The following is a 27,981-nucleotide window of genomic DNA, read 5'->3' on the forward strand; positions in this document are numbered from 1 at the left end:
CCAGTCAAGAGTGAAGATCACCTCAGCTTCTCTCTTGTGTGAAGCAAGAGAAATCCAACTTTCAGACAGAGCACCAGGGAGAAGAAATGACAGAACCCAGGGGCAAAGAAAACTTTTGCTTTGGCAAAAGACAGAGAAAGAGGCAATGCTCCTCCTTGGGGAAAGAAAGAAGAGCCAAAAAAAAAAAAAAAAAAAAGAAAGAAAAGAAAAGAAAGAGGAGCCAAACGACAGGAGTGAGATGTAAATTCAAAGGGAAAGCAGAACAAGAAGTGGATAGGAAAAACTCTCTGCCCCCGCCATCCAGTATATAAATGGAGTGCTGGGAAGAAGGTTTGAGATGTTTTTATGCAAATATTAACTAGGAGAAATTTGAAATTTGGCTTACACGTGTGAACATTAGCCCTCATGAGCTAAGCATCCATACAACTATGCAACTGTTTCCCCTGTGGAAGCATTACAGCTATTAAAAAGCAAAAGAAGAATTTGAGTATCACTGTTTTACACCCCTGAAAGATAGAGAATCTAGATGATGATCATGAGTGGCTGCTAACATCACAAAAAAAGAAACAACCAGATATTACATGCCTCCTTATGGAAGTCCATGAAATCCATTTGTATTTGAAATAACAAAATAATGGGGCGCCTGTGTGGGTCACAACTGGGGGGGCCCTGGGGTGGGGGAGCGGAGGATCGCCTTGGAGTTGGGCCTGGAGTTGGGCTCCAATGAGAGGGAGGCTCTCGCCAACAGCCCAGGTGAGCCCTGCTAAAGAGCTGACTGGGAGCCGGCAAGTAGGAATGATGAAGCAGGAAAGAATTCCAAACATCTGTGCTGCAGGATCAGTTGGGCTGGTGATTGATCAGCGAAGCACGGTTGGGATACCTCCAAGGTTTCTAATAGGAGTAACCGGGGGAACAATGACAAGGTTACCAGAGGTCTAAGATACAGCCATAGGGGTAGGTTTGGAGGGCGAAATGGTGATTTTGTTTTTTTTCCCCCGTTGGACATTCCGTGGAAATGTCCAGAAGACAGCTAGAAATAATCATCCATGCCGTATCTTTTGAGGTTCAGCTGCAAGCCTGAGACTCTCTAAAAGAATGGGGGGGGGGGGGCACTCGACGGGATGGGCACTGGGTGATGCGCTATATGTTGACAACTTGGACTCCAATAAATAAATAAATAAATAAGAATCTAGATCTCGAATTTAAAAAATAATAAAAGTAAAAATAATATAAATAAAAGAGTTACATATCATAAAACAAAAAACAAAAAAAAATAATCATAGTTGGAGTTGGAAGAATCATTCACCAGACTTCAAGGCGCCTGCGGGCTCAGACTCCCCCGCTCCTCTTACTAGTTGCTTGTCCTTCCCTAAGTTCTGCCTCTCGGATTTTGAGAAACAAGATAGAAGACGGGATGGAGAATCCAACGTTTTGTTTTCGAGGCGCTGCAGCACCCGGTGCTCCGCAGGGGCGGGAGGATGGGTTGAGGCCCGGGCCCCGCCAGGCCCCCGCGGTGCAGACCGGGAGTGCGCCGAGTGGGGGCGGGGCGGGAGCCCGCATGTCCGGCGACCGCCCGCCCAGGTGCTGCAGGTGCAGGCGCAGGTGCTCCTCCGTCCGCGCCCTCCCGCTCTCCGGACCGCGTCTCAGTCTCCTCCCGGTCCCAGGGAGAGTTCCAGTTCCCGCAGCACGGGGGGACGAGTGGGGAGGAGAAGCAAGGAGCCGACCAGGCCGGCGCGGCCGCCGCCTCTCGCGGGCTCCCCTCCCCGCCCGCCCGCCCGCCGCCCGATTACATAACGGGCCCACGCGCGCTCTCGCGAGGCTTCCACCGCCCCCTCCTCGCTCCACGTCAGAGGGAACCGGGCGGAGCGGCCAACATGGCGGAGCGCAGGAGACACAAGAAGCGGATCCAGGTAGGAAAGGCGAGCCCCCCGCTCCCACCCGGGGCAAGGGGGCTTCGGGGCGCTCGGCAGGAGACGCGGCGAGGGGAGCCCCCCGGGAGGGCGAGGCCGGTGGGGCGGCCCCGCGCGAGGCGCCGTTGTGAGGGGGCCTGAGGGGGGGCGGTGTCGGCGACGGCGACGGGGACGGCGGGGAGCGAGGCGGGCGAGGGGCGGCCGCGGCGGGAGGCGAGAGGCGCCGCGCTCGGGGCGGGCCGCCCGGGGTCCCCGAGGCCGCCCCGCCGGGCCTGCGCCGCGCCCCCGGCCTCCCGCGCCCCCCGCGGCCTCGGCCTCGCGCGCTCGTTACCCCGAAGTCGCGGCCGCGGGACGCAGGGTGGGAGGAGGTGGGGCCCACGGACCCGCGGCGGCCGGCGCTTTGTGCGCGGGCGGGACGCGTCTGCTGCTGCCCGGCGGGGCCCGCGCGGCGCTCGGCCTCCAGACGTGCAGCGGCGCCCGCGACGCGGCGGAGACACACGGCGGCGGGGTCGCGCCCTGCAGCCCGCCCCGCCGCCCCGCCGCCCGCGCTCGTCACCTGTGCGTTGCTCCCCGGCGGCTCCTCCGTCGTCCTGCCTTTGGGCCAAGCGGGCGAAGCCGCGCCGAACGCCGTAGACCTGGCGTGGTGTTTCCCAGCCGCCGCCTCAGCCTAACCTGCCGGAAACCTCCCGCGTCGTCGCAGATCCACGCGGCGTAGTCGGTTGATGCTGCCCATCCCGTCTGTCTCCTCGGGTCCCGATGCTTAGAATGACTAGTTTTTTTCTCTGTAATGTCCTATTCCTCCGTTTAAAATTATATGTATAGATAGATCTAGATCTGGATCTATTTTGTGGTCACTTACTTGGGCCTTATCACAGGTGATTTGAGCCATGCACGTTAACATCCTCCAGAAAACTATGAAGTGCTAGCGGGGAAAGGATGCCAGTGACCAGCAAACCCGGGATTTTTGGAATCGGGCAGAAATAGGGAAGTAGTTCCCAACAGAGTACAGAAGAGATACAGAAAGAGACAAATTGCCCCAAGTTCCAGCAGGTCATCGGACTAGGGTTTAAGGTTATTGTGGAACATCTTTCTTTCTTTTCTTTCTTTCCTTCCTTCTTTCCTTCTTTCTTTCCTTCTTAATTTCCTTCTTTCTTTCTTTCCTTTTCTTTTTTCATTTCTTTCTCAAACTATTCCTAAGTTTCAGAATTCGGTGTTTGTTATTGGTTGGGTATGGTCAGAGTTTGTATTGAAGTCGTTGGTCAAATTTGTACTTAAAGTAACACAGATAGTACATGTTATGCCTTTGAATACACATTATTTGTACAATTTCAGCTTTTCTTTGCCATTGGTTATAAAGGTGATCCTTATTCACTTTTGACTAGCTGCCCCCCCCCCTTTTTTTTTCCTTCAATTTTGATCTTCTGTTAAATGGTAAGGTACATTAAGAAGCCATGTAGTAGTGGCAGGGAGCTAAAACTTGAGCCAGGCTTGCCTGTTTGTACCCTGGTTTCACTAATTATTAGTTGTGTAACTTTGGGCACGTTACTTAACTTTTTACCTCAATTTACAAATTAGAAGAAAGGATATGTACCTCACCAAAGGTTTGTAAGGTTGTTGTGAAAAATAGATGAGTCAGGGATTTGTTATTAAAGGTTGTAGAAGTTATTAAGAGTATTCAGCATATCACTCCTTCCTTTTCCTGTACCCAAAAGGAGGAAGGATTTAGGATAATTTTTTTTTTTTTTTGTTAACCATTCTGATATGCTGAAAAAAGATTAACAGCTATCTGTTTAGTGAATAAACCATTAAGTTGTAAGCTCCATAAAGTATACCTGTTTACCTGATATTGTTTGAGGATCAGATAAATATGTGAGAATCTGATTGACATATTGCTAAAAGAAAACATATTACATTTATTTTTCCCATTCTGGAAGTTTATACATAGCTGTGCTAAAATGTTGTGGACCTCTTGGGAATGCTACTTAGAGTACCACTACACAGTGTTAACAAACCAGTAAAAATGTAAAATATAACATCCTTGGGTCCCCCCCCCCCCCCCCCCCCCCGCCAATGAGAAACTATAATATTGGCATCGCTTTAGACAAAAAGATCAAATGTAATGAAAGTTCATAGTTGAAGTTACAGAAAAGATTCTATTGTAAGACTTCGGGGCAAAAAGGTCTGTAATATCAACTCAGTTTCCTGTTGTTACTTGATGCTTCATGTTTTAAAAAAGATTTTTATGTCTAATAGATTCAAGTGACCTTGAATTGTAATTTGTACATTGGAAGAAATGATTGATACAATTTCAGGGTCTGGAAAATTAGCTAATTATTTGCTTTTTCTAGGGTTATGAAATTTCAGATTCTGATATCCCGTCAAAGTTAGAAGGAAGGGGACTATTTTACCACATTTTCTTAGATTCATTTTACTGATCACTGAAAACTGGAAGTGAGCCACATGTTTATTAACATTATAATAGGAAACCATAATGATGGAGAGTCTCAAAGAGTAATGTCAATCCAAATTAATGGACCATTTGAAAATAAATAACTTTAAGATTTAAGAAATTAATTTTGTAGGTTTTTAAGAATATGCAATATGTGCTTGTTGGTTAACAAAGTGCTTACTGGTTTGGAATCTTGGTATCATGAAATTTTAGAGTTGAGAAGGATTTTCAGATTGTAAAATTTGTGTGGAATCCCTTTGCACAAAGGGAGTTCTTATGTAAAAAAGCAGAACGATGGGCCCAAACAAAGCCCTATCACCTCAGTACCCCACTACCATCTTGCCATACCTCATGGTCCTTTAGGCTATTTTTAGGACCTACATCTAAAAGTTTACTAGGCATAAAACTTATTGATATATCACTGTCATTTTATAGATAAACTGAGGTTCAGTGAGGTTATATGACTTGACCCAGGGTCACTCATCAGGGTAGTAAAACCAGATTTAGACCAAGTCTTCTAATTCCCAGTTGAGTGTTCTTTCCACCTCCCCACGGATAAAATAAAAATAAATTGTTCTGAAATATTTTAATTCTGAAATTTTTATATTAAATTGTATAACATAAAAATTTAGCATGACTGCTAAAGAGAGAAACATCCCATTTAGCATTCTGCTTATGTGTATTTAGTTGAGTTTTGGGACATTTAAATGGCTTACTGATTCTTAAAACTTTTATAATCTTCATCTCAGTTAATTTTATTGCACCCATCTGTCTCCTTGGCAATAAAACCCTGACATATCATGGGCCTACATGCTTAATTTCAGAAAAGGGAAAGAAAGAGAAAGTTTGTGACTGTACAGTCTGACTGAGACCTTCTGAATAAAAGGAACCCAGAAAGCTAGTCCTTAGTCTGAAAACTCCTCTAGAAGCTTTATGGAAGACCTGCAATAGAAATGAAACAGTGGGGTATTTGCAGAAGGGCACTGTCATAGTCAAGAATCAGAGATTCTTGAAAAACTTTATTAGTAATATGCTGTGACTTTAAGCAAATGATTTCTCTAAGGTCCCTTCCAACTTTCAGGTTTTACTCTGTTAATGTATTTGCATTTCACAAGTATTTTATACTGCTTGTGTGAAGATACAAATGGATAATTTGTGAACTAATCTTCTTCTCTTTTGCTTATTTAACTCGACAAGTCAACCAAGCTTATTTCTACTGAATATAGCAATTTTTGAAATTTTATAAGGTTGAAGACTGGCTTATTGACTCTTGATCTATTATTTATTCCAAAAAGGTTATTGTAAGTACTGACTGAAATAATATTATAGTTAAAAATGGTAACTCCTATTTCATTATATTTATGTCTGATCTATTCTGAAGTAAAAATAGTATTTAAGTAATTTAGAAAGAATATTATAACCAAACTTTCAACTTACATATTTTGGATTGTGAATTGTGACAGCCAGCATTTTGGTATTTGGGTGCAAAGATGGCAGTCCACCTGTTGGCTCTTTGCTTTCTCAAGATGTTTGAGCTCACTCATTGAGCTATGAAGTTCTCTTCATTTGAGCTCACTTCTCTTTATTAGTGGTTGATGCTATTCCCAAAGGGCCTCCACTTTTTGTTAGGTTTCTAGAAACGTTATGAAAATATTCTGAAGATTTGTTCACATCAAAAGGGAACAAAGGAAGGAAGTACTATAGTCTAATGTATAAACAGGATGAGGGTAAGACTCACTAGACTCACTAGGGGACCAGTGAGAGTAAAGACTCGATGGCAAGATCTTCTATCTAACCAGCTTCCCATGGTCATGTTCTCTTGGTAGTCTTCTATAGCAATCTTTCTTTTTGTCTTCAAAGCCCTAGCAGATAGCACAAATTCTGTACTTTTCACTTAAAGACATTCTACAGTATGTATAATTCATATGTGGTTTATTGTACATTTCATAATTCACAAAAGAAAATAGAAACTTATGAAGGATCTGAACTTGAAGAAGCAAGGAAGGTTATCAGTTCTGTTATACTGATATCATGATAGAATTCACTACTTTTCTAGTCAATTTCAAAGGAAGTTGTTGATACTTTAAGAGAGTATCAATGGATAAGTAACTGTATCTACTTGAGACAGATTATCCAAGTCCATGTTTTCTGGATCTCTTTTGTTCAGTTGTTACTTAGTAGTACCTTACCAAGGAGGGAAAAGGAATAAAAATAGATTCAGTCTATCTTGAGGTTGTTGGAAGAATTTGAACTTGAAGTTGATTGTTAAAATGAAATTTTAAAATGTTGTTGATTCATGTAGTATCAGATACCCTACTAATGGAATACCCTACATAATGGAATGGATTTTTTGTATTTCTTGTGTGTCCTTATATCAGATTTTACATGTGATACCTCTGTCAATCATTGGATTAGTACATTTATACCTCTGTTTAATATATAGTTTAATTGATTGCTGATAGAGACTTGCACACCTAAAGTTGATATGCTTGGAAAATACGTATGATATGATTCTGAAAAATAACAACTGCTATTTTGGATAGAGTATAGGTATTATGGCTTACAAATTTTGTTATTAACTGAAACACTCAAAGGTATTCTAGGGTATACACTCAGGAAGTATGTATTTGAATGATTTATGTTTATTTAGATTTATCTCCCAGGTCATTTTCAGTCAGGCATATCCCAGTAACAATTTATCAGTTAATCACATAAAAACCTTAAATTGACAACAGATGTATCAAATGAAAAAAAAAAAAGAGTGTATGTGGGTGTGATTATAAAATAGAATTGGTTTCTATAAGACAATAGTATTGCATTATTTTCAGCTATTTATAACATTACTTTTGTGGTGTACCACGAATATATAGGATATTATTTACTAATAGATGAGCCTCCTAGAAATGCATTGTATTATATAAGCATAATTAAATACTATCATGTAATGTATGATGCTAACATATTAACATATTTTAGTGTGATTTCAAAAATTGAAATCTAGATTTTCACCTTTTAGTTTGTCAGAAAATATATTTTGTGGCTAAGCCCCAAATCATTATGAACCTTGTAGATGTTAGTGAATTTGGAGTGTTTTCTTAATTTTGTTAATAGTATTAATTTTGAATTTGTAATCTCTTAAAGACTTTATTTCTCTATGATACATATTTTTATATAAAATTAAAGGCTTTTTAATGCACACAAATATTTGGGTTTTACTGTAGTATTCATTGGGATTGAATGGTTTGGGCTTTTAACTTCTACTGCCACACATAAGCCACAGACAGGGTACTAGCAGAGTGTAAGAATCATACAATGTTGATTGGGCAGTTGGAAGTAGAGGAGTTGAAAAATGCAGAGGAAAAAAAGAAAAGAAAAAAAGAAAAATGCAGAGGAAGAAATGTGAGAAGTAGCTACCAGGTGATTTAACAACTAAAGCACAGGCTTTCACTTCATCCAACAGATTACTCCTGACAGGATAAAATTGAAGTTGGAGGGTTGGTTTGTTAATTGTTCCTCATTTTCATCAAACATAACTGAATTCAGACTTATCTAAAATTTGTGGGAAATCTGACAAAGGCATGATTTCGGGTAGATTATTTTTTCTATTTTGTGTTACTAGAATGTGTCGTCTAAAACATAACTGTCTTTAATAGCATTAATTGTTTTCAGCATCCTAGATTCTTGGCAAATAATTCTTTACTAATATTTGGTACTTCATTCAATTAAGAAAGACACCTTCCTGAAATCATTCACATTTAGATTATACATTGCTGGAAATAATGTTTGAGGTCTCTAGATATCATGCTTAAACGTGAAGTTAAAGACAGTACTTTTATTCCAGCTTATAGCGATGACAACTTATAAAAGTGTGTGTGTATGATGTGTACAAATGTAGACTGCCTTCATTTTCTTCAGTAAATGGGTGGAGAGAATAAGTACACAGGAGGAATTGTCAAAGGAGTGGTTCAGAATGTAAGGAAATAAAAAGACAATAGGGAATGATAAACAAGAGAATAATAGAAAATTTGGAGAAAGGAATGGAAGAAAGAGAACAGGGAAGAATTAAAGCAGCCTTTCCAAACTTTTTGTGTACTTCCATTAATGAGTTAAGTTAGATTATAACATCTCCTTATTGCATTTTTATTTTTGCTTCATCCCCACTAGGGAAGAAAAGAAGAAAAACAAGGTGAGAAAAGAGTCAAATAGTAGTTCTTGCGGCTTCCACACTGGGAGAGCTCTCTTTGGTTAATTTGAGAATTCCTCCTACGGTCTTTTGTCCATTGTTCAGGGATCATAGCTTTGGCTTTTATTTAACATTTATTTATAGCACCTGTTTCTACTTACTTTGACATTTGGCACTCACTATTGGCAGCCTCTTAATCTTTTAAATTATTACTTTGTGGCTTATAAAAAGAGATCAGGCAAGAGTGAAGGTGAGCTAGTACAAAGTAGTTACCATACTGGAAAAACATCTCAAAATAAATGCCTTGTAGCTGAGGCAAAGAGGCTGGGTTTGGCCCTATTGACTTGTATTTGAAAAACACGTAGTTTTAAAAAAAAGATTGGGGCAGCCCGGGTGGCCCAGCGGTTTAGCGCCACCTGCAGTCCAGGGCGTGAAGCTGGAGACCCCGGGGTCAAGGCCCACATCGGGCTCCCTGCATGGAGCCTGCTTCTCCCTCTGCCTGTGTGTCTGCCTCTCTCCCTCTGTGTCTCTCATGAATAAATAAATAAAATCTTAAAAAAAAAAAAATTGGCAGAACACATCTGTAAATTCAGTGCATGAATTTGTGAAGTAAAATGATTACATTAAATTAATGTTCTTACTTTGCAGGAAGTTGGTGAACCATCTAAAGAAGAGAAGGCTGTAGCCAAGTATCTTCGATTTAACTGTCCAACAAAGTCTACCAATATGATGGGGCACCGAGTTGATTATTTCATTGGTAGGATTATATCAGTAAAATTATATTAGTGTACATATTCTATGAAGATAACTAAATTTCAGATATGTAGATGTCTTAAAAGTGCTTTCCAAGTATGCTTGATGAAGCTAGATGATGGGCATATGGCGACTAATTATCCTGTTCTTTTATGATTTGAAATGTCAATAGGAAAAGATCAAAGGGGATGCCTGGGTGGCTCAGTCAGTTAAGCATCGGACTCTTGATTTTGGCTCAGGTCATGATCTCAGGGTTGTGAGATCAAGCCTGGCGTTGGCTCTGGGCTGGGCATGGAGCCTGCTTAACATTCTCTCCCTCTGCCCCTCTCCTGCTCTCTCCCTCTTTAAAAAAAATAATAAAGTGCTTTCTAATAACATTCGTTGCAATTTTTAAGAATAAGATTTGTTTTCAGTATTAATACTACCTTTTGTTCAGTTAGTATATGTACTTGAAAATAATCTTTTTGTACAACTCTGGAGTAGAATTCAGTGTGAAACAAGTCTGTTGGGTCCGACGTAGAAGCTTTGGTTCTTCACGTAATCCAAAGAACCTCATTATAAGTTAATGTTGTCTATAATATAGCCCCATAACTATTAAGTGGTTGAGTTTGCCTGTCTCATTGATTAAGATTGAATTGCCATTATAAAGAAGAAATTTCTTTATCTTCCCTTTCTTTAGTGTAACAATGAATGATTTTGATGTTCATTAAAAGTAAAAAATGCTATTCTCTTCAGTTCTAGTGTATTTAGCTTCTTCTAGTGGTAGTAGTAGATTGTTGACAGAGCTTATTTCTCAGTAAAAGTAAAGTTTGATGACAGAATTTCTATTATTGTGGGAGAGGAAGATTTTTGGTTCATTTATCCTACATTTAATTGTGATTATTTGATAAGAGTGATACTTATATTTATTTTAAATGTTTTTGTTTAGAACATTTTCCCATAACATATATTGCTTTAGTTAATATTTTTTAATGTCAGTTACTTCCCAGCATTACTTTAAAAAGACCCTTAATGCTATGTTTCACAAATTGAGGTTTTGAGGAACTGTTTATTTATCACGATCATGTCCAACTCAATTTCTTCTGGATTTGATTTGATTTTATGATGCCAGAATGTTGATTTTGTCTTATAAATTATTAGATAGACATAAATTCCCATGTATACTAAATTTAAAATGACAAATTTCTTCTTTAGCTTCAAAAGCAGTGGATTGCCTTTTGGATTCAAAGTGGGCAAAGGCCAAGAAAGGAGAGGAAGCTTTATTTACAACAAGGGAGTCTGTGGTTGACTACTGCAACAGGTAGTGTTTATTTTTTAGTGACGGATAATATAATATAAATAGTAATTTCAGAATACTGGCCAAAGTCCGGAACTCCTTACCCATTTTTATTATTAAATATAGTAATATTACAGCATAGCTCAAACAGAGCTTTTATATGCAACCTGGATTTTTTTCAGTACCTCTGTAAATGCATTTATTTGGTGTTAGACATGATATTTTTACAATTTTAATTTGTGTTCTGTTATATTTGTACATATGCCAGACTGACTAAACTGAAAGTCCAGCAGGAAAAATCATATGCCAGTGCCAAAAGTAACCAAAAAATTCTTTCCTTTGTGGGGCAAATGACTAGGAAGTCTTTTCCAGAACTTTGGCAGGGGTTCCTGGTAGACCTGTTATCCCTGGGTGGGTTGGTTGGTTTGCGGCCCACATGAGGTTATTGGTCAGGTACTCTTTATTATTTTGTTTAGTAATTGCATATATATTCCTTGTAAAATCATGGCAACTACAACATCTGCCTTTTCTTGATTCCATGGTGAAATAGAGTTCAGTAACATGTCCATGTTTTTCATAATGGGTACTTTTGATGGCGAATGGTATATAAAACCACTTTCCTCTTGGAAATAAGTATACTGGTTTCTCTTTTAATATTTTTCTCTTGGTTTACTACTTAAGCATATGTATTAAGATGTTAATAAACCAAATTTTGTTTTTGTGACTGAAGCTTATAATCAGTAGGAATTTAACATTTCAGAATATTTTATATCCTTGGTAGGGAGATACACATAGTATTTACTAATGTATTCTTTAATGGTATTTAAAGTATCAGCCAGATGAGACCCATCTAAAAACCACTGTTTCACAAACTGGTTTTAAAACTGTGAAGTTTAAGAATTATCAGATATTTCTTAAAATTCTTAGTTGCCAAAAACTAGAGTCACTACTGGACCTTTCAAAAACAGTGAAAATTTCTCTTTTGGGGTAGGAATGAGTGGTGTAGCTGGTTTTTTTCTGCAGCCATTTATGTAGAACTCCAAAGTGCAGATTTCCCTGACTGTCTCAAAATAGACTTATTTTGTACATGTGATGTGAAAATTAAGAGATGCTATACATGCAAAAACAGAGGTTAGGTAATTTACCCAAGATCACACAGTTAGTAAGTGATAGAGCCAGAATTCTAAATCTAACACTCAAATTCCATGGTCCATGTTTTTAACCATTGTAGTGTACTACCTCCTCCAATGAAATGAGGATGCATTTAATAAAGCAGAAATTAAGGTGAAGGATTCATCTGTCAATACAATTGAGTATTAAATCTGTGAACCCAGATAGAGCAGCCAATATTAATCCACATCTTTTGTCCTTTTAGGAGCTTTGATGCCATGTTCTATGAAAAGTCCTTAAGACCTAAACTCACTCTTCACTGTTCATGTTATTCCTATTTATGCCTATTTATTTGTGTCCTTTCTGCACTAAAATAGAGAAGCATGACTACCTAAATTCTTCAGAGCCATATCTGATAACAAGCATGACCAGCCCTTAAGGATTCTAGCCTGACTACAGACAAAACCATGAAGGGACATTTGTCTAGTCTCATTTTATAAAGCTGATAAGTGACTTGAGGGAGTCTGAAGGAAAAAGAAAACAGGCAAGTGCTGGATGATGCACAAACAACCTTTTCTAATATGCTCTGTGCCTCTTAATGGCCTGATTTGTGTATGAACCTTTGTTCTAGCACCGTTCTAACTCCATGTGACTTTGCATCCCCAACCCACTAGTCCAACAATGTCTTTCTTACTCTCATTCATATACCACACTCATTCTCTCTTCTGGTCTTGATCTTAACCTGCCATTTTCCCCAGATGGTTTTTTCTGTATCCTATCTCTCTCATTATAAGTATCCCTCAAGTTCCATCTCTACCATGTAGTATTCCACAGGCCCTCTGGTCCATTAATCTTTGTATCTAAGGTTCTACAGCACTTATAAAGTTAGTGTCATACAGTTTAGCCCTTAACTATTTTAGAATTGTTGCAGATGAGTCAGTTTCTTAAATTTCTTGCCAGCTATATCTGAAGGCAGTTATAGGACTTTTTTCTACTTCCTTGTAACTCCAGAGCAGTTAGCACACTGTGGGCATTTAATAAAGCTTCACCATTGCCACATAGGCAATGTTTAAAGTCTTAAACACATGTCTGGCTTCAATAAGTGTTTGTTAAACCTGAAAAAAAAAAAGTAAGAGGTGAGGAAAAATAGAAGTAATTTAATAACTTTGTACAAGCTGCTTTTAACAATCCATTTGTATATTCAACAAACATTTATCAAATATCTGTTGTATTCCAGGCCCCAAGATGGTCCCCATCTCCAAAGTACACATTCTAGCCTCTTAGAGAAGATTCGTGACTAATTACAGTGCATTGCATTCTGTAAGGAGGACAGGGATGAGGAAACTTCAAGAATGGCTTTACAGGGAAAATGTTTAATCAAATTTTGAGACATAAATAGGTGATTGCCCAGGATACAATGGGAGAAAGGACAGTCAATCCTGGCAAAGGAGACAGAACATACTGGGAGAAGGAAGTAGTTCTGTGAAAATGTAAGAAAGCTTTTGTGTGAGTGATTTGTACTATATGATGTGTTAAGTAAATGGAGGCACTGATTTTATTACAATGTAAATGTCATCTCACTTTTCTCACCGTAAAGTGAGTTGTAGTAGGCATTTTCTAAAGACCTGTCAAGGGGTAAATCAATAATTTTACTTATTACTGAATAGATTAATGCTATAATGGGATAATATGAAACCAAAATGTGTATGTATATTCCATAACTATTATATGAAATTGAAGGTTTGGCTATAGCAGTAACAATGGCTACCTTGGAGTACATATATTCCATGCACCATGCTATAAACAGTCTACATGCTTCTCATTTAGTCCTAGAAACTCCTGTGAGATAACTCCATTTTAGAAATTTTAGTAAAATTAAGTAATTTACCCAAACCCACACAGTAAAAGTGGTAGATGTGGTATTTGAACTCATGTAACTGAATGTGGACTTTTCAACATCAGTTTGATTTTTTAAGAGTCTGCAGTTAACCCTTGAACAACATGTGGGTTAAGGGGTATCAGCCTCCACACAGTCAAAAATTCATATTTTTAACTCCCCCAAGACTTAACTACTAATAGCCTACCTTTGACCAGAAGCCTTACTGATAACACAAACAGTTGATTAATACATTATTCTGTATGTTATATGTGTTATATGCTATATTCTTACAATAAAGGAAGTTAGAGGAAAGAGTGTTATTAAGGAAATCATGGGAAAGGGAAATGCAGTTACAGTGCATACTGTATCTGTCAGAAAAGAAACCACGTGTAAATGGACCTGTGTGGTCAAGCCTGTGCTGTTTAAGGGTCAACTGCACATAGGTGCTGGCTGTTAACAGTAGAATCCTCAGAGCATTTCAAACAGTTTTGCAATTTTATGCCATATAGATCTTCTGAACAAGTAGAAGGCCAAATGAGAAGACCTAGAAGTTAGTTTTGTGGAGAGGTTCACAGGATAGACCTTTTGGGGCAGCAGAATGAAGCCTGGCCAGACAGTTGAAAACATAGATACCTCAGAGGGCACAGTATAATGACCAGAAATAAGTGGTTATTGGGCAGGAAGGAAGCGTCTAGGTAACAAGTGGTAGGACGTGCTGGAGCAGGTATTAGTGGAAGTAGGAAGGTAGAGTAGTCAGTAGGCACAGATGGTGGCAGTAAGACCTAGCTTGTATGTTGTGTTTCCATGGTTTTACATTCTCAAGGAAGGAGTGAAGGAATAAATCAAGAACTCTGAAATTGGAACATAAGATTTGTAACATAAGATTAGGTAACAACGGTAAGGGCAACCCAGTTTCTTGAGTAGGATTATGAGGTTAGAAAGGAACTACCACCTAAATTTACTTAATTTTGGGTCTTCTCATTCTTCTGAAAGTAAGAAGCACACAATAGTAGCTATCCTTTCGCAGCTGTTGGCCTCTGCTTGGCCATTCCCAAGCACACCTGCCTCTGAAATGCCACCTCCCAACAACTCAACACCTCCCAGGTCCCCTTGTATATCAGCCATTGGCTTTGTTCAGAGGCTTTGTCGTAGAAGCCCAATTCTCCTTTGTTTAACGGGAAATAAATTCAATTTTTGTTTCAAAAAAAAAAATGGGTCTTCTAAGCTCATAGGATGAAGAAATGAATAAAGCAAAGATCTCATAGGTGAGTTTATAGTCTAGTGAAGGAAGCAGGCAGACATAAATTGTATTTTAAGTTAGAAGATAAATGCTATGGATAGGATAACAGGAAATAGGGAGAGTGGGGGATGGGTTCATAATTTTAAACAGGATAGGTCTAGTTGTGAAGGTAACATTTGAGGAAAGACTTGAAGGAAGTAAGAGAACATTAAGACAGTTGAAGACATGATTTTAGATCAAATTATGGGCACATTTTTAAACTATTGTATTAATCTCCTCTTTTTTATGTTTGCTCTTGAATTTGAGACTTTAAGGCAGTATCTTGATTTACTCATGAATTTGGAGAAAAGTTTCATAAGGATAATCTTATATCTAAGTTATGTAGTTGAAAAATGAAAATTAGGTTGACAAACTTCTATATAATCAAATTGGCAGTACAGTTTTTTTTTTTTTGTTAGAGGTAGAGTTGACTATTTTTCCATCTATTAACCAGTTGTAATTTCTTTTGTGAGTTGTCAGTGTAGTTTTCGCTCATTTTATTTGAGTTTGGTGTTTTTTTTCTCTTTTTAGTCTGTATCTGTATAATTGATAAGGCATGTAATGTCATATCATTTTTTACATAGGCTTTTAAAGAAGCAGTTTTTTCACCGGGCACTAAAAGTAATGAAAATGAAGTATGATAAAGACATAAAAAAAGAAAAAGAGAAAGGAAAGGCCGAAAGTGGAAAAGAAGAAGATAAAAAGAGCAGGAAAGAAAATCTAAAGGATGAAAAGATGAAAAAGGAGAAAGAAAAAAAAAAAGATGGGGAAAAGGAAGAGCCTAAAAAGGTGATTTTTAACTAAATTTAAGTAAAAATAAAAATAAATATTATGTACACATGATCACTAGCATATGAACACTTCTGAAATGCTATGCAACAAACACTTAAGATAATGATATTAGGGTTCTTATAAATACCATGGTTGAGGATTTTTATTTCTGTGTCTCAAATAGTAAAACTTCTTTTGACTAGGAGTATGTCACTGGGTTTTTTTGTTTGTTTTTGTTTTTGTTTTTTTGTTTTTCCTAAGTGTTTTTTTCTTCTAACTTGTGTTTTAATAGGAGGAAACTCCAGGAACTCCCAAAAAGAAGGAAACTAAGAAAAAATTCAAACTTGAGCCACATGATGATCAAGTTTTTCTGGATGGAAATGAGGTGAGAATATGTAGCTTATAAATAGAAATCCAGTTTTCTATAGGAGTTTTTCAAATTATCTTTGATAACTTTACTAAGAAAAGAAGTACTTTGGGTAAATCTGACCATATAGATACTACTATTTTAAAAAATCAATAATTTCTCTGAATTTAGAGTTACAATAAATGTATAAGAAAATTAGAATTAGGTTTAGCTATCTGTGATAGTGATAGGAAATCTGAAATGACAGTGGCTTAAAATCGATCCTTTTTTATCTCTCAATAAAATCTGAAGTTAAGTGCTACAGATATGGCAGATCCATGGTGAAGCTGTTTGAAGCAATTAGTAAAGGTTATCTTATGATCCAAAATGACTGCCAGCCTTATATCTGCATCCAAAGGAAGAAAGGAGAATAAAGGACATGCCTTCTTTTTAGGGACATCTTCCAGGAAGCTAGCAATTGTATTTCTGTGTGGATTTTAGGGGCCAAAACCTAGTCACATGACCGTGTCTACCTGCAGTAAGGACTTAGAAATTTGCTTTTTATACTGGTAGTCATTTGCCCAGCTGAGATGTAGTATTTCCTTTACTATCAAAGAAAAAAGAGTAGGATGGTTAATGGAAGATACCTACAGTTTTCTGCCTCTTATAGTCAGGCATACTACTTTAGGAGCCTAAAATTTTCAGTGTTACTTAGTGCTTTACTCAAGGAAATGGTTTGGGTTTTTTTTGTTTGTTTGTTTGTTTTGTAATGGGAGATTTGTGTAATGATAGCCTTTCATGAAGACTGCTTAGTCATTTCACCAATACAAAAACATTAGGTATATACTAGCCATTGAATTCTTGTGAATTTCAAGACCTATTTCTTCGCTATACCTAATACAGAAGTAGCATATATAAAATAGTGGTTCCTAGAGCTGTGAGTTTGAAATTCTGGGAAGGCTTTTCAGAAAATATGTGCTCTTGACTCATTCCAGACATACTTGCATAAGAATCTGTAGTATTGAATCTGTGTGTGTGTGGGGGGGGGGGGGGTATAACATGCCCCAGGGTGATTCTGATGTGAACCCCTATTTAAGAACCATTATAATGAAGACCACAGATCTTCCCTACTGTGAAAGCTCAAATATCTTCAGTTAAACATCAAGCATTAGCTATATGCAAAGACATTTTTATAGGTGCTGGGAATGGCATGATAAATAAGATAAATTCTTTTCTTGGTAGTGCTTTATCGTCTAGCAAAGATACAAGCTTTTAAACAGTGTATCACAATGTGGTGAGTGTTATGATATGAGAACATCAATTAAGAATAGTAAATTCAAACAAGACAGGATAAGGAGGGTCTGGAGACCTTGAACACTTGAGCTGAGCTTTGAAGGATGACAGGCAGATTACCAGATGCACTGGGAAGGAGTTAAAGATCTGTTAGGTGAAAGAAACAGCCTGAGCAAAATGCAAGGGTGCTTGCATTCTTGAAAAGACTACATTTTATTCTGTAGAAAGCAACATACTTTCAAACTTTTAAAGGTGGGAAATGCCTTTAAAAACTTGGTTTTTAGAATGCTAACTGGCAGAAATGAGGTCTGTGGATCTGATTTCCAGGGGAAATGTGCAGTTAAAAAAGGAATGGAACCCCCAGTGTTAGAAATAGAACCAAATCAAAAAGACAATAACAAAGAGTTTTGGTCAAAATAAAATCAGGAAATGGAAGAGTACTGATATTTATAGAAACTAAGATAAAACAAAAAAATAGGAGTTTTAGATAGTGATTGAGCAGAGTTCTGATTGTTCTGAATGAAGTAAACTTCTCTCGTGTAAAGAGAATTCAAGCTTTAAAGTAGTGGTTCCTGATTTAGGGGCTACAGATCCTCCACCACGGAGTAGGCATGTAATCCTTGCAGGTAGTCGTAGAACCTTTATGTTCACTAAGCATGATCTTCATTAATGCTTCTGTGCATTCCATTGCTGGGAAGGAACAAGGCAGAGTTGATTGCTGCTGAATCTGTAATAGGACCTGGCTAGATCGGTCTTAACTCTGCTTTTAGCACAGACTGCTTCTGCTTATACCAGTGGGCACCATTACATTAGGGACAAAAAGTTGTACAGTGCTGGTCTTTGGTTTTGAAAATAAGTAATGGTTTGAACACATGAACAAATTATTAAATTCATTTAAGTATGGGGAATTTATTCAATGTATTACAGAATGTATAGTTTTGAAAATAATTTTCTAGCTAAAGGAATACCCAAAGAAACCCTACTACTGAAGGAAAAATCTTTGGAATTTGTTTACCTTAGAAAGTCATTCTTATATGTCAAGAGATTGAAAGCAACTGTTGTAGAGGATTTAGAATTAAGCTTAACTTTCTAATGTAACGTTAAGCACTGAGGTTTCTTGATTTTTCTAGGTATTTGTGTGGATCTATGACCCAGTTCACTTTAAAACATTTGTCATGGGATTAATTCTTGGTAAGTACAATCTCTAAAATTTAGAAAGGAAAATAAAAATACAAAGGCCATAAAAAATATTTAACGTAAAATAGTTATTTTAAAAGAGGTGTACTTTAAAGTCAAAAGATAAATGATAAGCTGAGAAAAATATTTACAAGACATTAAGGTAAAAATTAAGAGATTAACAATTAGAGGTTTTCTAATTACCATTAGAAAAATGGTGAAGGTAGCCCACAGATAAATACAGTGATCAATAATCGTGAACAAAACTTTTTCATACATAATAAATATATATTAAAGCAACCATGATCAAGAGGATTACAAAGTTTGATAGTACCAAGTCTTAGTAAAGGTCCAACACTTAGGAAAAACCAATACTCTCCAACAAGTGATGGTATGTCCATTGTTTTAGTTTTTATGGAGAGCAGTTCCGCGATGTCTTTCAAAAAAATTTTTTTTAAAGATTTTATTTATTTATTCATGAAAGAAACGGAGAGAGAGAGAGGCAGAGACACAGGCAGAGGGAGAAGCAGGCTCCATGCAGGAAGCCCGACGTGGGACTCAATCCTGGGTCTCCAGGATCACATCCTGGGCTGAAGGTGGCGCTAAACCGCTGAGCCACCTGGGCTGCCCCTCTTTCAAATTTTAAATGCATACACACTAATGTGGCTGTTCTACATCTAGGAATTTATCCCATGACTGTTCTTAACACAGTTACATAAAGTATCTATTCGAAAATGTTCATTGACCCATTATTCTAATCAAAGCCCCTCAGACTATAGGGTAATTACCAAGTATCTTTTAAATTTTAAATGTCTATACCTTTGACGAACGATTATGCATCAAGGTAATTTATCCTGTGAACTTAGCTATTTATACTACCCTAATCAAGTTGCACAAATGTACAGTACTTTGGTATTGTACAAACAATTCAAGTTCCTGGATAGGAGAATAGTGAAATAAATCAGCACAATTGCACACAGCACATGAGAATATCATGCAGTTTTTAAGAATTAGGATGTACTGATGGAAAAATATCTAAAATAAATTAAATGAAAGAATTATAAATGTAAGAAGAATATAAGCTCATTTTTGTAGAAAACAAATTCTGTGTAGCTAGTTTTAATTATATATAGGCAGCCTTTGGCAGTACAAATTAGAAACATAGTAGGGCAGCCCGGGTGGGTCAGTGGTTTAGCGCCGCCTTCAGCGCAGGGTGTGATCCTGGAGACCCAGGATGGAGTCCTACGTCAGGCTCCCTGCAAGAAGCCTGCTGCTCTCTCTGCCTGTGTCTCTGCCTCTCTCTCTCTCATTCTGTGTCTCTCAAGAATGAATAAATCTTAAAAAAAAAAAAAAAAAAAGAGGCATAATAGTAGTAACCTCTGGGGAGTAGATCAATAATTGGATGAAGACTTCTCTTTATACTTTTGGGTTGGTTCTCTTACCACATGTATTACTCCTGTAAGTTCAGGGTGGGAATGTGGGGAGGTGGGGTATTTTAACAAGAAGAAAAAAATAGCAGTTAAATAACTCAGTTAAATCCTCCCCCAAATTGCTAGTAGCTGTTGATCATTTACTATGTACTAGTCACTTGGCTAAATATTTTACAAGCATATTTCATTTCATCCTCAAAACAAAGGAAGAAGCACATATTAAATATAAGGTAACTTAGTGTTGTTATTTGGTGATTGTTTTTTTTTAGGCTCCCCTATTCAGTAGGCAGATATATTTAAAAAATAAGATGGACATTGCTTGAAAACAGCAGCAGTTGATCATTTAAGGAGCTAACAATTCTACATTTTTAGACACTTTTTTCTAATTGTATGTAATTTGTACTAGAGAAATCCTAGCCAAAGAGCAATAGTTAAAATGTTAAACTATGTGAAATGACTGACAATTTATCATTTTTTACCTATAAAAATGGCAATTTGTATGTTTCAGTGTGTTTATGTTTCAGTGTTGTCGCCTAGGAAAATATTCACTGGTGTTGCAACCAAGCTACTTAAAATTTTCATCTAAAAGTTAAGTATGTAACTTTGTCATTTTTCATTCTAGTGATTGCAGTGATAGCAGCCACTCTCTTCCCTCTTTGGCCAGCAGAAATGAGAGTAGGTGTTTATTACCTCAGCGTGGGTGCAGGCTGTTTTGTAGCCAGCATTCTTCTCCTTGCTGTTGGTAAGTATTGTTATTAGTAAATTTGACCTTAGTAGGGTAGATACCAAGCAGTTTGAACTATAATCTGGATGGAGCTTTAAGTAAAACTTAATAGCAAAACTATAAATGTAGGCACATCAAGAAATATATGGGCTTCCTTTTGGGATCATATCCCAAAACTGACTCAGGCTTGAAGTAGAATATGTACCTGATTCGATTCGGTCTGTTGTGAAGAAAAAATATTTAAAGTGTCTTAATCTGCATGTAGATAAAGACGTTAATATTTTTACAGTGGTTAATCATTTATGAGATGTAATACTTTTAGTAAAACATTTTTATATATTGACAAGGCAAATGAAACATATTACATATTTAAATCTATGGGTATACTCAATAAATGATTCTAAACAATTGATTTGCCATTTTGGGAAAAATTTTGCACCCATGTACCAAAATAAATTCTAGATGCATTAAGGGGTTTTAAATGGTTTTCAGGGCAGCCCAGGTGGTTCAGCGGTTTAGCGCCACCGTCAGCCCAGGGTGTGATCCTGGAGACCCAGGATCAAGTCCCACATCAGGCTCCCTGCATGGAGCCTGTTTCTCCCTCTGCCTGTGTCTCTGCCTCTCTATGTGTGTGTGTGTCTCTCATGAATAAATAAATAAAATATTAAAATGGTTTTCAGGGGATCTCTGGGTGGCTCAGCAGTTTAGCACCTGCATTCGGCCCAGGGCGGATCCTGGGGTCCTGGGATCAAGTCCCACATCCACCTTCCTGAATGGAGCCTACTTCTCCCTCTGCCTATGTTTCTGCCTCTCTCCCTGTGTGTCTTATGGATAAATAAATCTTTTAAAAAAATAAAAATAAAATGGTTTTCAAAGATTAAACAAGAAAAATAAGTAATTTTTTTTTACACTTCTAGATGATTTTATTTTTATAGCTTAATGACAAAACAATATAAAAATAACTCCAGGTGAAGAAATTAAAAACAAATGATTAATAAATACATGAAAAATTCTCACTAATAAGATAATAAAATTAAGATAATGTATCTTTTTTGCCTATTTAATTAAGACTTTTTTTTTTAAGATTTTATTTATTCACAAGAGACATAGAGAGAGAGAGAGGCAGAGACATAGGCAGAGGGAGAAGCAGGCTCCCTGCAGGGAGCCTGATGCAGGTCTCCATCCCAGGACCCAGGATCACACCCTGAGCCAAAGGCAGATGCTCAACCACTGAGCCACCAAGGTGCCCTAGGAAGATTTTTTTTTTAAATGGAAATACCCAATGCTAGGGGCATTTGACTGGAAGGAATGCACCTAAATATAAATAGTAAGGATAGTTGTGAATAATTTTAATGTGATTCTTTTTACTTGTTTGTATTTTTTACAATGAGTATGTTACTTACTGTGAAAAAAACCAACAAATATTATTTTACTTAAAATCCTAGTATTTGAAGATTTTCCCATATAGGGTAGGCAGGTCTGATGTCACTTTTACTTTGAGAAAGAAATGGGAATTTTTCTCAGCTTATCTAAAGCTGTATATTAATTTTTAAACTTATGTGTATAATCCTTTGATCCATCTAGAGTTTATATTGATATATAGTACTAAGTTCCAAGTACTTTCCCCAAATGACAAATCCACCTTTCTACCAAGACATAAGAGTACTTCCTGTACAAAAAGAAAAAACAACATCACATTATTGACCTAACATCTGTTGTTAGAGGATGTACTTTAAGATTATCCAATCTGAGTACATGTTATTGTGAGGTTCTGTGCTAATAGATTCTTATATTTTAAAGCATTACTTTGCTGTTCTTAAGGAGTTTTCCTCTACGTGTCCATTTACCTTGGACATCAGATGTCCTGAGTTAGTGCCACCATCCCTGGACCCATTGGCTCATATAGTATTCTCATTCAGTCTCTCATGTTTATGGGCTTCCCCTTTTTCTCTGTGATTTCTGTGTAAAACTCTCTTCACCCACCTTTCATATTTTTCCTCTAGCTTAGTCATCTTGAGAAAATCCCCTGATGCTTCTGCATGTAACACAGCACATGTGTAGGCCAAGAAATTATATCTAAGATTGTGAAACAGCTAAGTAGTGGTAGTATACGACCTGCATCAAGAATGTGAAGCTCTAAACTTTGATCTGACATTAGATAGAATCAAATTGGTATCTTCTGGCTCTCAAATCCCTGAAAGTTTAAAAGCTCTTTGAAAAATTTCCTTTTTTTTTTTTTTTTCTTCTTTGAAAAATTTCAATGAAAAAAAAATTTCAATGAAGATTTAACTCCACTGAGTAGAATTAACCCACTTTTATTTAAACCAGCATTCACAATAATTTATGATTATTATATCATTTTGTTCTTTACACTACCATTTTTCCAGTAGTGTTTTCTATCATTTTCCATTTTAAATATACTATGAGGGATCCCTGGGTGGCGCAGCGGTTTGGCGCCTGCCTTTGGCCCAGGGCGCGATCCTGGAGACCCGGGATCGGATCCCATGTCGGGCTCCCGGTGCATGGAGCCTGCTTCTCCCTCTGCCTGTGTCTCTGCCTCTCTCTCTCTCTCTCTGTGACTATCATGAATAAATAAATAAAATCTTTAAAAAAAAAAAAAATAAATAAATAAATAAATATACTATGAATTTAAGTATGCATTGTGGATTAGATAATCTTGTGAATTAAACCAGAAAACAAACCCATTTTCTGTTAGATAAAACAATTCCAAGTATACTTTCAAATGGTTTTCATCCATAGCCCACTTATAAACTGGATATTTATTTTATATTATCTTGTGAAGTATTATATGTTGGTCAAAATTATATTTGGTGCTCCTTCGAATATGTATTAAGACTTTTGGCAGTTTTCTAAATGTGTGCTTTTTAGTATAAGAACAGGATGACAATAAATACACAGTGTTTTTCCCACAATTCTTCTTGTTTGCCCCTGATAATCTAATGCTACATACAAGAAAAACTGTAAAATCTGTTAGAATTCTGCTCTGCCCAGTTTTTATATGTGGAGAATTTAAGTTTTATTTGTGACATTTCTGTATTGCTTTTTCTTGGATTAGAGTCAAGTTTTCCAGTTATGGACTATCTGTCTTACGACCCTACAATGTCTATCATAGTATCATAATTTTACTTGGAGAAGAAAATGTGCAGCCTCCCTAAAAGACATTCATTATTTCTTATTAGTGGAATTTATTCTTAAATCATAATTTCAAACATATTTGCCTTTTCTGTTTGTACCTCAAAAGATATTAATGTGTACAGACTTTCAGAATATTTATGTTCTTTGTGAACATAGCAGTTACTACTTCATAAAAGTCAAGGCAGCTATAACCATTTCCTTTTATTTATCCAAAGCAGAGTAATGGAGGAGGCACAGATGGCTGAGCTTTTTTCAGACCTAATATGAAAGTGGTGATATAATTGTAAAGAAAATGGAAAGCAAAACAACCCAAAACCTGTCATAATTGTTTGTCCATAACATTCACATAACCATTATGACCTTCAAAAAAAAAAAAGGAAAATCACACAGCCCTATGTAACTGCTAAATTAAGAGAAAACTATATGAAATACTGGGGTTTGTGCTTGTGATAACTTATTACTATAAACTTTAAAATTCTCAAATTCTTTAACCACCGTTTTGAGTTTGAATTTTGAGAGTAACTCAAGCCCTATCTGTTTAAGCAATTTGTCTTTCATTAGCACAGAATTACTTCCTAGTATTAGGAGGAGAGGAATAGTCTTTAAATAAGCAGAAATTATGTAATTAATAAAATTGTAGCTAGGAAAATATTCTTTTAATGTACAGAAGTATGTAATTTTACTTAGAAGACTTATTGTTCAGGCAGAGAAGGCACATGCCTTGGACCCATGACATATTTAGGGCCCTATAGAAATGCATTTCCATTTCTTTTAAAATCAGAAGTGTAATATATACACACATGTATATAATAACCTATGCAGGATTATATTGGTATTTATAGTATCAGTAGGGCCATAAAGAGTATGATTTTTAATATTTTATGGAGGAATTGCCTCATATAGGCAAAAGAGCCTAGAGTCCAGGAAAGTCATGATGCAGCTTTGCTTTTTTCCTTTTAAGGGCTTCTTAAGATATCCTTCATCACTTACTACATTTATTTCCTTTTTCTTATACCATGGTCTTGTGCACAGTTAAACGCCCAACTGATGGGTATGCTTATTGATCTACAACATACATAGCAAAGTGTGCCATCAGGATCAGAGCAGATTGCTCTGCACCAGGAATACTGTGGTTGCTTCTAAACTAGCCAGGATTTAATTGTTTATATTTAAGGTACATGGAATGTGAAATAATAAACTCTGAATGTCTTTTTAGTTTTTTATTAACAAATATTCCCTGCTATCTGAGTCAGTGCTTGAATTATTCAACTAGAGACATTTTTCTCCTACAGCTCGTTGCATTCTGTTTCTCATCATTTGGCTCATAACTGGAGGAAGGCACCACTTTTGGTTCTTGCCAAATCTGACTGCCGACGTAGGCTTCATTGACTCCTTCAGGCCTCTGTACACACATGAATATAAAGGACCAAAAGCAGACTTAAAGAAAGACGAGAAATCTGAAACCAAAAAGCAGCAGAAGTCCGACAGTGAGGAAAAGTCAGACAGTGAGAAAAAGGAAGAGGAGGAGGGAAAAGTAGGACCAGGGAATCATGGAACAGAAGGCTCAGGTGGAGAACGGCATTCAGACACAGACAGTGACAGGAGGGAAGATGACCGATCCCAACACAGTAGTGGAAATGGGAATGATTTTGAAATGATCACAAAAGAGGAACTGGAACAGCAAACAGATGGGGATTGTGAAGAGGAGGAAGAAGAAGACAATGATGGAGAAACAACTAAATCTTCACATGAAAAATCATAATCTGACTAATTTGGGACTAAATGAGTGCAAGAGGTTGGATTTTCTATGTTGGCTGATCATCCTAATGTACACGTGACATTTGTAGCATTCTTTAAATCCATTTGCTGAAATGTATTTGACATCTAAGCAGTTATATTCAGTCCTTCATTTCATAGAATACTATTATTGGTACAGTCTAAAGCCATTTATAAGTTGTATCTATTTGATAATTTTACAATAAGTAGGTCTTATTCATTTTGATAGTTATCAAAGATGCATTTTCCACAATGATATTTAGATTAATGGCATTTTTGATAGTTGTATGGCTTTTTACTGTTAGATTAATCAAAATAACTGAAAGGGATAAGAGAGAAACACCAACATTTCAGATTATGCATAGTTATGTAGCCATTTCACAGTTTCTTTAAAATGAAATGCTTAAACTCCTTGTTCTCAATAGTTCAGCTTTGGTTGATTATAAAAGTATACCAGGAAATTTCTAAGATTCTGAGTTAGCAGGGTTCAAAAGCATTTTATGGAAACAAGCCAACTAGTAATGCAGCAACACTTTTAGTTTAGCTACAAATTCTCCTTTTCCAACTTAGGAAATCCAAACTGATTTGTACATCTGACTCAGAGAAAGATAGTCACCTCCAACAGAGAAAGCAAAGCAGCATTGGTTGGAAGGCGATGGCTCTTCTTCCCATTTCCTTGTCGTGAAAAATGTATTCTGTACATAATTTACAAATAAACATTTTATTTTAATTGTTACTTATTATTTAGACATTTTCTCGACACTTAAATTTGTAATATTAAGACCATGTAAGGGTAATGTTTTTAGAGAAATGGAAGTTTCAATAACCCACAGAACATCTGTGATCTTTCTACAGCAGCTTCAGTTTTGTGCCAACATTCCATGTATTTGAATATGAGTTTAAAAGATCCTTATTAAATAAGAGCAGACTTAAAGTAGCTGTTTGTACGCCTTAATGTTCATTCTGATTAATCTTAAATCTCTCCATTCAGAAAGGAGGTACTATATTATCAGACCAGGAGGCACTGCTATGAAAGATAATTTACTGTTCTAAAATATCAATTTAAAATAAAGAACATAAAAGAAAACATAAGAGAACCATTGGACTCTAATTGCTTTAAACTAGTTTTGCAGTTTGATTTTATGTCTTGCATACCTTAGTTACAAATCTTTCAGAAAAATCTTGTGTTTACCTATGAGCATAATCTCATTCCTTGGACTTACACTCTTATCAAATGGTAATGAATTTTAAATTATTTTCCTTCAGTCATGGAGCATTTTGCTTTGTAGTTGAAAAAGGTGTTGTGGGTAGGTCTTTAATTTTCTTTAGGCTGTTTCCCATCTAGTGTTTGACTACAGATGTTAAATTTTTCTAACTGTGAAAAAAAAAAAAAGATTTTCTGTATACTGACACCTTTTATTAAACGTGGCTTGACTGCTTCTTTATAGTATTCCTTGTAAGTGGACAGAAATATGGCTATTTGATGTTAATGCAACTCTGTTAAGGCTGCAAACAGTCATTTTAAAAGTTTCCTCCTAGCAAATGTTCGTTGATTTAAGTGCCTGGGTGTTTTCCCCTCTCATTTTCAGAGCTCTACTGCTTCCTTCCACAGTAAGAGTCTGCATAATTATAGCTTCCGAGCTTCCTAATCACCAATAGCACTAATACCTTATTTTGGAGTATGGTAATGGTACCAAAAGTGTTTTTTCAAAAATAAAAAGTGACTAAACTTTTACTACTATGATAATACCCAGGCACTCAATATTTATCCTAAAGCTCTTTATAATATATGTAGTACGTCTAGTCTTAAAGACATTTATTTGGAGCATGGCAAAAAAGTCAGCTTCTCATTGATGTTGTGGATTCTTACAGAATGTTAGTACCAATTTTTATGAATATTTGGTGGTCCCTGGGGGAAAATATCATTCTTACTATGGTTAGAAAGTGAGTTAGAAATTTCAGCTCAGTGTCTTCTACTCTTCGAGGTTGTATACTTTAAACAACTATAAAAATCAAAAGGCTGCCACTGTTATACGCCTGAGAAGAATAGCTGGCTGTCTTTGTTGGCTAACATTAAATATTCTTATGCCAGAGCATGGAGGAATTGTTTACATTAGTCAATGGAATGGTGGTTTTTTTTTTAAAAGGAACTTCAAATTTGCTATGCTACTGTAAGTAGAAGCATGAAGCTTTTGGATAATGTAGGATTCATTGTGGAGTAGGTGTAAATTGGCCTAACTAAGGATTGGATTAACCAGCTGAGTCCAGATAATAAGAATAAAGCATATGTAATTGTTATTAAAGTCAATGTATTAAATAATTTTTTCACTTTTCCCTCCCACTAATTTCCTTACTTTCCCAACTATATGACCTTCTAGACAACTTTAATTGAAATAATTTGGATTTAGTCAAATACTATTCAGAAACTAATAAATTTTAATGTAACACATCAAAACTACGCAGTGGTGAT

The 27,981-nt window shown here is 36.9% G+C and overlaps 2 protein-coding genes across 2 annotated transcripts in view; one reads left to right on the top strand and one right to left on the bottom strand.

Annotated features, from left to right (window-relative positions):
• Positions 1 to 1,997, bottom strand: part of LRRC31 (leucine rich repeat containing 31) — a 115,946-nt gene extending 113,949 nt beyond the window's left edge. Inside the window, exon 1 of the mRNA XM_077880283.1 lies at positions 1,307 to 1,997. The gene's annotated coding sequence lies outside the window, so the exon portion shown is untranslated. The remainder of the gene's footprint in view (positions 1 to 1,306) is intronic.
• SEC62 (SEC62 preprotein translocation factor) lies at positions 1,754 to 27,966 on the top strand. Its single transcript, XM_077880291.1, has 8 exons — positions 1,754 to 1,910; positions 9,191 to 9,299; positions 10,490 to 10,595; positions 15,424 to 15,628; positions 15,903 to 15,995; positions 18,380 to 18,440; positions 20,478 to 20,597; positions 25,028 to 27,966. The coding sequence occupies exons 1-8, from the start codon at positions 1,875 to 1,877 to the stop codon at positions 25,495 to 25,497; spliced, it is 1,200 nt and encodes a 399-aa protein (XP_077736417.1). The 5' UTR covers positions 1,754 to 1,874; the 3' UTR covers positions 25,498 to 27,966.
• The last annotated feature ends 15 nt before the right edge of the window (positions 27,967 to 27,981 follow it).

This window comes from Canis aureus, chromosome 31, assembly GCF_053574225.1.
Source record: "Canis aureus isolate CA01 chromosome 31, VMU_Caureus_v.1.0, whole genome shotgun sequence".
NCBI lineage: Eukaryota > Metazoa > Chordata > Mammalia > Carnivora > Canidae > Canis > Canis aureus.